General features: G+C 38.1%; 1 protein-coding gene across 1 annotated transcript in view; it reads left to right on the plus strand.

The window, feature by feature from the left end:
* LOC138739422 (anoctamin-7-like) overlaps positions 1-10330 on the plus strand; it is a 114213-nt gene extending 103883 nt beyond the window's left edge. Inside the window, exons 19-22 of the mRNA XM_069891415.1 lie at positions 914-1047; positions 3483-3563; positions 5000-5089; positions 10047-10330. Coding sequence (XP_069747516.1) covers positions 914-1047; positions 3483-3563; positions 5000-5065 — 281 coding nt within the window. The 3' untranslated portion in view covers positions 5066-5089; positions 10047-10330. The remainder of the gene's footprint in view (positions 1-913; positions 1048-3482; positions 3564-4999; positions 5090-10046) is intronic.
* Positions 10331-10586: the final 256 nt, after the last annotated feature.

Raw genomic sequence — 10586 nt, forward strand, 5'->3', positions numbered from 1 at the left:
AGCATTCTGTATTTGCTGAATCAACTATCAAAATCGACCTGTTCAGCTCTTCTTTATTCCACGATAAATTTGAATTTTAAAAGTACTGCCCAAGAATCTGAAAAATCCAGAAATCTGGACAGACCCAATCCCCGAGCAGTCTGGATTTTCGAACTTCTACTGTAAGAAACGGTCTGAATGTCTGCTTAGGGTTAAGTCTGCAGCCAGGAAAACGACCACCTATCCTTTGGCTCCAGTCAGAGTAACCTCCTGTCCCAGGGCTCCAGCAGGGAGAGTGTGCACCTGCTCCAAGGTTGCATCAGGGAAAGTAAACATCTGCCTCAGAGCTGGGAGAATGGCTTCCCATCCAGAGGTTGCAGCAGGCAGCTCCAACCAGGTTCTAGAGAAGGCCCTCTTACCCCAAAACACCTGACAGCCAGGAAAGGCCTGCCAATCTGGAACTCCAACTGGGAGAGAAATCTCCTGACTTTAGCTGGGTGAGCAGAATTTCAGCCGGGAGAGCAGTTTACAAAGGTAATTGAGTATCAAGTTTGGGGATATTATGGATGTTAGTGGTTGAAAGGTGAGTGGGACGGGTTTCAGGGGAGTTGTTGCCTGATAATCAACAGTTGATGATTTTGTTCAAGCTAAATATGAAGTAGTAACATTAGATATTCCTGCACATGAAAAAATGAATTGTAAGTAATAATTCTTATGAATGTGAAAAATCAAATGTGTACTTCAATTACATTTTTAATGATGAATGAATAGTCTCTTTAATGGAATGTACAATTAACTTTAATGAATCAGAAAATAACATGGCAATCTATCATAGTTCTCTGCAGCTTTTATATTGTCCATTTTCATCATGGGTAATTGTGTATAATTTTGTGTGTATATGTAGTGAAAATTCATAAAATGTTCTTACTTTCAGGACACTGGTTGACTGTTTTAGATCTATTAAATGGAATAGCAATAGTCACAAACGCCTGCCTAATTGCTTTCAACACAGATTTTGGGAGAGAGAGACCATTCCATGAGCAACTGATCATCCTAATTGTAATTGAGGTATATAATTTCTCTTCATAGATCTCACTTTAAATGGGCACTGCAAAATTTTTCATGAAGTATACTTACAATTTTGTTAGCTCTTTGCAATTTAATTAAATGAGATTTATTTATGGGGAGGGTGAAAGACTGCCATTTGGGTTTTTAATCATGGATCTCATCCAATGTTTGCACTGGTAAGCAAAAATAAATTAGACTTTAATTGTTTAAATTATTTTGGATTGAATTTGAAATGCTTGAAAAATTGGGTTCTGGTCCATTTGATTTTAAACAATGACTTGATGGATAATATATACCTGTGTACTCTAGCATTTTTTACATTGAAGATGTGCCATACCTTCCTCTTTTATTGCATTTGCCTCACTGGAGCACACAAGTCTGGCTTCAAGTTCCTACCTGATCCAGGTCAGAGAAATACGGAATATCTGACTGCTCTATGGTCCCATCACAGTAAGATTTAGCAGAAAGATTCCTTTTACACAGTTCGAGAAAGGGGGTCTTGCTTCTCATGATTCATGATTTCAAATACATGAATTTACCTTGTTTTGAATTTGGTGCACTCTCTAAGGAGTTTTGTATGTTCTCCCTATGATCTGCATGAGCTTTCACTGGGTGCTTCATTTTGTCCCATTTTCCAAAGACATACTGGATTGGTAGGTTAATTGGGTGGCATGGGTTTCAATAGCCAGAATTGGCTTCTATCATGTTGTAAATAAAATTGTTAAATTTAAACCTTTTAATCACTGAGACAAGAACAAACTTGTAGAATATGGAATTGGCTGCAAGAATTTCATGGAGGGGGGGGGAAGGGAGGACAGTTTGTATGAAATTGGATTCCTTGGCTTGAAACTATTTGATTGCTTATGGTCTTCAAAGATTTTTTTTAAATGTGTATGCTAACTAATTTCTTTGCATTGCTGTGAGAATTTAGGGTGGGGGCACCAAACTTTCTCTATTTATACAAATAGAGAATGAAGATGAGTAATTTTGTTTATCTTATTGTGCATTAGGCTGGATAGATAGAACTAGATGTTTAAATACACAACATAAAACTGGATTGAAAATTTCAGTTTTCGAAATGGTAGTTCCTTCCTTCACAGGAAGTCCAATGTTGTCCTGATTTCTATTTCTATCTTCAGTCGTATCATGTCTGAAGGCACTTCTACCATTCTAGGGTAATCATTTAGTGTCACTCCATTTGTAGAGTGGAGGTTCTTTAGTCCTCAGTATTCTATATTTTCAGATGAAACAGTTGAATGGCAACCATTAAATCCATGAAGAGAAGAAAGAAAAGAAGATCAAAATCTGGTTTTAAACAGTCTATCAGTAGAATTCCTTAACAAAAACATACTTGCAAAGGAATAATAAATATTGATTTTTTTTTTAACTGGTCTGATCATTACAGTTGGAAATTATTAAAGAGATTGGCACAATATGTTGCTTGTCTGGTGAAGTAGAACTTATTAATAGAATTGCCTAAAGGAAATCATCAATAGGCCATGCATTGCAAAAACTATCAATGCAAATATTGACCCGCACTTCCCTTTGCTTATATACAACTTTAACTTTGTACTCACAATGAAAGAAGGCCTTATATTTGATTATTGGCATTAAAATGATCTTCCCTGTCCACCTCTCATGCCTTCTAACAAATGCAAGGACTACATAGACAACATTATTTTGTGACTGTTTTAGTAACAATAACAGCCTATCTCTGCTATTTGTCCAGCTGCCCTTAGCTGGAGACCAGAATCTCAAAGATTTTGAAATGCACCTTGCTTTGTCTTTTCTCACCTCCAACTCCCTTGACCCCCTTTCCTTCAAATTGCTGATTATTCTCCCTCATCACTTCAATAATATTTAACTTTGCTAATGTTTCCTTCTCCAGGTTTTCAAAACCACAGTCATTATAAACTTGATCCATCTGTTCATGTATATCAGCTTTCAACCTTGACCACTACAGTGCCTTCTTGCTCTTAAACTATTCCTAATTTATCATGTTTCAATCCTTCAATCCTGAATTTACTAATTTAAGTTGGTTCCATTTTCCCCAACCCTACCAAATGCTTCCATTTGTGTATTCTTGTGTGCAAATCCTTTCATGGCCTTTCTTGCCATACATTCACTTTCTTCCATCCCTCCAGGCCTCACAAGAATCCATTATGCATCCATCCTTTTGCCTTTGCTGGCCATGAAATGGCCATTGAGGCAGCATATTCTCTGGAACCCCTGCCTAAACCATTGCCCTTCTTTTCATTTGTGAACTCATTAAATCCCACCTTTGGCCCACCTTCCTCATAACTCCTCCTTTTTGTATCCGTCAATACTTGGGTACCTTCAATGGTATTATAACTTGGAACAGTTTTCTGCATAAGATGCAATATGGATGAAGGCTGTTGTGAATCAAAGAAGAAAATCTATTTATTTCTTTTTAGCACCTAGTGTTTGTAGTGAGATTTCTGCTCTCAAATATGATACCAGATGTACCTCAACACATACAGCTTGCAATGAGGAGGGTAAGTGATGGCAGAATACTTTAATGTCAAGCAAAAATTGTTACATGGAATTTTTTTAAAAAGCTTAGAACTTTTGTTTTTCAATATTTTGTCATATTTATTAAGTATTCTGGAATTAAAGGTACACAATTATTTAGTAGTTTGGGTTCACTCTTTGTTGGTGCCCTAAGATGGTGCTACGAATAGCAATAAAAAATGTAAAATAGACAAAAGAGAAGTTTGAAATGAATTGGAGAATTTACATCCAGAACTGCCCATTGTTCTACCTTGTGATAGAACAAGGCTCAGTTGAATGCAGCTTCTGAGAATTTACTGGGCTGAGAGGGAATCAGCCCCTAAAAGCACACTCTTCTGGCATTTAAACATAAGGTATCTATCACCTCTGGGCCCCTCTGCTAGTTTCTTTCCTGTTCTATCTTAGTTTGGATAAAGGGTTCAGACATGAAATGTTGATTGACTACTTCTACCCATGGATGCTAAGTTCCTCCAGCAAATCTTTATTGACGTAAGTGCCTCCTACATTGGTTGCCAAGTAGGAGAGGATGCAAAGGAGAAAAAAAAAACAATAAGACCAGGTGAACTAGAAGCAGGAGGAAGTTATTCAGTCCTTCATGCCTCCTCATGGCCAACCTTTTACCTTGCTGCCATTCTCCTGCACAAACGCCTGTCCCATGATTCTATTAATTTCCAAAATTCTGTGATCTCTATTATGAAAGCATCCAGTGACTATGTTTTGACAGCCCCCCACCTTCTGGGTGAAGAATATACCTTCTTGGCAAATTGTAGTGATTTCCATTTATACTGATGTAGTTGGTTTATCTTGTGTGTGGCTGCAGCAAGTATAAATTGTCCTTGTGGAGATGACAATAAACACTCATTAACATCAAAAAGTCTCTTCTCATCTTAGACTTGAAGAGCCATTTGCTTATTTTGAGATTCTGATAACTAATCTCAACACACAGAACCAGTGGAAAAATCTGCAGCTTCTCCATCAAGCCCCTTAGAATATTTGAATGATATCACCACTCATTCCTTCTACTGTGTACATTATCTGCTCAATCTCTTCTTATTTATCAAACCTACCATCCTAGGAAAAAAAAGTCCAAAAGAAAGAGTCTCAAAATTTAGTGAACTTCAAAAACAGACATTCTCCTCAGTGAGATGAACACTTGGGGCAGGCGGTTGGCGGGGGTGGAAGGCATGGTGTGAGATATGGAGTTGGGGGTGAGGGTGTTTGGAAACCCATGAAGGCCAAAAACATCTGGCAGGAATGGCTCTGTTTTTGCTATCTCCTCCTGATATGAACATTCCCTCTCACTCAAACAATTCTTGACAAGCAATGTCAGGGTGCGTTCAGTTCATGGTAAAAAAAATTACACATATGTTTGTGACTTTCTGGACATTCAGATCATTATCTGTAATCTATATTAATTTAGGAGAGATATCAAGTGGAAACAAAAATGAAAGGTTATCCAACCAGCAGCCTTCATCGATTCCGATAATTCTATCGAAACCACAACAGCACTGTAAGTTATTTATTCTTTCACTTTTACACTTTGATCAGTGTTTTTTTAAATATCTGGTCTTCATTTTCCAGATAAACAAAGTTAATTTTGACAGATTCACAACCTTCAAGGACATCTGGGAGCGAAGTCAACTAAAAGTTCAGTTTATTCAGAGTGTGAGGGAGCAATTTTTCTTGCACATACAATGAGCAAAAACTGTGTCTAAACTTCATGATCCCTTACTTCCAAAGTTGCAGTTCCCAGCCGTGGCAGCAATTAAAGTGGCAACTTTCATTGGAAGGTTTGTTTCAAATACAGAGGTGGATTAGTTTTAGCTTTGCCTGAGAGTGGAGGTTGAGGAGGCATCATGGTGTCTGAAGCCAGTCCCTGGGACATTCATCCAATGAAAGGACTTGGCTCAAACCTCCAGGGTGTCTGATCCACTAGAGAACATTTTTGTGGTAAACTTCAGTGCCTTTAACTTGCAAACACAGAGCCGGTCTTCTGGTCATGACCTATGTATTTCGGAAGCATGTTCTTGCACTTAAATCTTGTGGTGGTAGACTTCAGTCCATTGACTGTAAGAATGTTCTGTAAAAAGAATGAACAGCAGGTAAATATGTGTTCTGCATTTCAATCCTTGTCCTTCCATTGTACCAGCTGCAGTAGCTGTGCAATGTCAAGAAGGAGAGGTACAGCCAGAACTTTAACACCCAGCAATCTCAGCAAGACCAGTTCAGGGTCAAATTGTAGTTGCTCAATAAATGAGACCAGGTTTTCCTGATTTTGGATCATAGTTGTTTCAATGGGCAATTTCTGTGTCAGATATGCAGGAATTGTTGTCAATCTCTAAACAGAGCTCATCTAGGTCATTACCTGTTACTGGAGTCACACAGTGTTCTGGAATCCTTGGGGCTCAGGCACTGCTGTTAACACTGTGGCAAGTCGCATGCCAATCCTTTAAAAGTGAGAAACAATTGAAAATGACAACAAGTTTTAAAAGTGTTCATGTGAGCAACAAAACAGATCTGCTACGTTGTCCTGGTATTTGTGGGATGGGTGAAATGGAAAGATGGATTACATTGAGGACCTAAACAATATATAGGTTTCTCAACCCTGGTTGAATTTATACCTGTACTGCAGCCAAAGATGAGGGCTACTATTGAGCTTGAGGGAAATGGACAAGGTGATGGGATTAGAAATGCCATTTGCCATCATGCCACTTTATCCAAATTTCCTTCACCAAGAGAGGAGACGACATTCCCTCTCCTGATCTTGCTCCATTAGTTTCTCCTTAGGCCCAATGGAGAAACACGGAAGTTGGGGAGTTCAGCACTGAATCATATCCACATTACCAGAGAGGAGATTCTGGCATCTTAAAGTTCATTAAGGTGGATAAATCCCTGGAGCCTGACTAAGTCCAGCCTAGTATACCTGTGGAAGGTAGGGATGAAATTTCAGAAGTGCTGGCAGAGATATTTGCATTTTTTTAACCACAAGAAGACTGAAGAGTGGCTAATGTTATTCCTTTATGTTGCCAGTCCTGCAAAGACAAGACAAAGAATTATTGGCCAATGTGTCTAACATAGGTAGTGGGAAAGTTACGGAAGGAATTATGAGGGACAGGATTACGTGCATTTAGAAAACCAAGGACTGACTAAGGATAGTCAACATTGTCTTTTGCTTGGTTCATGATGTGATTCAGTCTTTTGAGGATGTGGCCAAGAGGATTGGTGAGGACAGAGCAGTAGAGTGTGTCCACATGAATCTTATCAAGGCCTTTGATCAGGTTTTGCATGATAGGCTAGTTTGGAAAGTTAGATCATGTAGGATCTAGGGAATTGGATTCAAAATTGTCTTGGCGCTAGGAGTCAGTGATAGTGGAGGTATGTGACCAGTGATGTGCTATAGGGATTGGTGCTAGGTCCACTGTTATCTGGCATCTATATTAACAATGTAGTTGGCATGTTTTGCAGGTGACACAATAACCAGTGGTGTAGTGGATAATGAAAACATCCATCTAAGATTACAACAGGATCTAGATCATGTGGGGAAATGGGGCCAAGGAATGGTAGATGAATTGAACTCAGACAAGTGTGAGTTAAACCAGGGCAGGACATGAATGATAAATGGCAGTTCCCTGGAGGGTTTTGTGGAATAGAGAGGCCGAGGGATAAAGATAGAAAGTGGTGACACTGATAGACAAGAGTACTAAAGGAGATATTTGGCACACATGGGGAGGGTTAGAACCTCCAAGCCCATCAAGGAGCAGAAGCTCAAACTGGATAAATTAACAGCCAGCTGCTCTAAAGAGACACTACATGGTTTCCTTCAGCTGCTGGATTATGTCCAGAGCCCCAAGATCAAGCTACATCTTTGGATTGAGAAGTTCCCATTGCTGTAGGACGATGTTTAGCTAGTTCACTACAAAAATGTTACTTTTCATTAAAATATTTTGAGGGCAGGTTCATTACAACATTCAGCACTCGAGCTTTGTCCAGAGTATATGAGGGTATTTATGCATTGATTTAGACCTAAGCTTGCATGGTCAATCTCCAATGTATCTCTTCTTTGTATATATACAGGTTCTGATTAAAAGATAGGATCTTAAAGAGCACTTTATTCCTGGAATTCTAAATGAACCCCACATATGGAATCACTACTAAATAGCAACAGATTCATGTTGAATGTTGTTTTCAAATCGTGATTTATTGTCCTTCTCAATAAATGAGTTTATCTGTGACGTTACAATGCCATAACTGATGAAAAGAAAGTCATCAATAAAATAGAACTTACAATTCAATCTGTTTGTCAAAGGGCCAAAACTTGCTATTTACAAAGGTAGTCCTACCATTATATATGTCTGCAGTAATCATTTGTCCCCTGTATATTACTAATTGATATGTAAAACATTCATACTAAACTTAGGCTTCTGGCTGTTTTCATTTATCAATTATAATGGAACCCCAGAATTTCCTTAACTCATTATCAGATCATTCCCATGACTGTCCTGATATGATACAGCTGATGCAGCCATTTGAAGAGGAGAGGAAATGTTGTATGATCTAGAGCAAAGTCCTGATAACTTTGGATCTCTGGCAAAAATCATGTGTGTTCTTTTTCATTTCATCGAACTGATAACGTTCAGAAAACCTCAGCTCTAAGGATCAATGCCAAGGAGCAGATTCACCCATTAACAGTAAAACCTGGAATTCAAGCAACCTGGTATCCAGAATTCAAGCAACCAGCAACCTCAAGCAATCAGCAAAAAAAAATAGAGGAAATACATTTTTAAAAATAAGAATAAAATAATAGGTAAAATACATAACTTTAAAATTGTAAAAGTAAATGTTTTCTGAAATAACGCACAGACCTTTGGTAAAGATGGGAGCAAACATTCAGCCAGCAGAGAGCCTTGGTCATGCTTTGCTTTTAGCAACTGTTTGAATAAAGTTGTGTGAAACAACAATGGTGTCACCCAGAATGAAGATCTGGTTGATGCTGTAACTCTCTTAAAGTGTCTCTTTATCACTGCTTAGTGGGAGTTGCCCAGGTCAAAGGTTTTATTTGTAAACTTGGGGGAGTGGGGTTAATTATCTATTAAATTATTGTTCATCTTTTGGGTGGCTCCGTGGAGGGGGAGGAACCTGCAGATGCAGTGACAGTTAAATGTTTTCAAAGAATCTGATGGAAAATAAAGAAAAATGCTTTAAGATTTATATATTCATGCAATGAAATTTGTTCAGTGTAAGTACAGTCTAGTATTTTGTCTTTTAAACAGTTTATTCTTAATGCAAGAGTATTAGTTAGTCATTGAAAGAATAAGTGAGAGCAACCAGAAAACACACATCCACCAATCCCCATATTGCCAGATACCAGGGGTTTTACTGTATTTTAAAATCAAACTGGTGTTAAATGTCAGTTGCTATGAATGAGTACCTGAAGCTAAGTCCACAGTATGTGGCCTTCAATTCAATGAAACAAAATATTGTTGGTTGTCCTTTGTTTCACAATGGACTGCTTTTCTCCCAGATAAAAATTACAGAGACATCACCATTTCACTCTTAACTGATACTACAGCACTTCAAAGTATTGCAGTTCACCTTTTAATTTTTTTCACATTACCTTCAGTGGGCCACTGGATCGCCAGATTAGTTTAAGAGTCCACTAATAATTCAGCAGGCCAACATTTATTTCCAATTGTTTATTTGGGTGTTTTGAAGGAATACAGGTGGTAAATTGAATATGTTAGAAGCTATGGTATTCATTTCAAGAGCAAACATTAGAGTAAATAACCATTTGTCGTCTTCTGGGGCAGCACTCGTTGATTTATTCTCTGGAACCCTTCAATTATCTAGACTCGCATTCAGAATAAGTGAAAGCAAACAGAAAATATACATCTACCAATCCCCATAGGCGCCAGATACCAGGTGGTTGGTGTGTCACCATTCAACGAGCTGATCTATCTCCCAACAATCGTGGTGTCATTGGCAAATTTATAGATATCATTGGAATTGTGCCTGGCCACAGTCATGGGTGTATAGTGAGTAGAGCAGTGGGCTAAGCACGCATCCTTGGGGTGGGCCTGTGTTAGTAGTCGGAAAGGAGGATACATTTTTACCAATTCGTACTGACTGTAAGACTAGTCTTACGATGAGGAAGTCAAGGATCCAGTTGCAGAGGCCCAGGGCTTGGAACTTCTTGACCAGCACTGAGGGAATAATGGTGTTGAAGGCTGAGCTGTAGTCTATGAAGTGCAGTGATATGTATGAGTTGCTGTTTTCTAGGTGATCCAGTTCACTATGTAGAGATAGTCTATATGATGAACTGATCCTGATGCTACAAGATAATGATCTAGTTACTCTTAAACTCGTCTACCTTTTTGTTATTTGTATCTGCTTTTCATTTAAATGTTATATTTGTTTCTTTGATATAATTGCAGTGGTTTTTGAATGTTCTGTTCATATTCACTACACAGGTTTCCAGAGCACATTGTCTCAAGTCCAAGAGTTTTCACTGCCGTTAGAGTCCAGATTTAAATTCAGTTGATTACTTCCTTTCCAACTGCCCTGCAATTACTCTTGTCCAGGTCTTAACTCTCTGTTCAGTTAATAGTTACTCTTTCCACTGTGATTGCATTTTGGTCCATTTTTTTATTTCAATGTTTTAAAAAGTGTTTGAGAATTTTCTGAGAAATCTCTCCAGAAATATCTGTAAAAATTGTTAATTATTTTGAAATAGCATTAAAACTATTTAATTTTATTGCAAGAAATGCCACTTCATTTTTTTCTTTAAAATCTTTTCCTCTTGAAATATTCCAAAATTGTCAAAGATTTCCCAAAATTGCAGTTGACTTCTTTTGATGTTTAGAACCTGTAGTTCCAATAAATATTTATTCACAAATCATTTAAAATCATTTTGCACAATTTATTTGTTTAGAAAGCCATTTAAACAGTCCAACCCAATTCCAAGCCCCATTCCAAGACAGAGTGACCCAGGTTCGAATCCGGCGCTGTCT

This window comes from Narcine bancroftii, chromosome 7 (genome assembly GCF_036971445.1).
Source record: "Narcine bancroftii isolate sNarBan1 chromosome 7, sNarBan1.hap1, whole genome shotgun sequence".
Lineage (NCBI taxonomy): Eukaryota > Metazoa > Chordata > Chondrichthyes > Torpediniformes > Narcinidae > Narcine > Narcine bancroftii.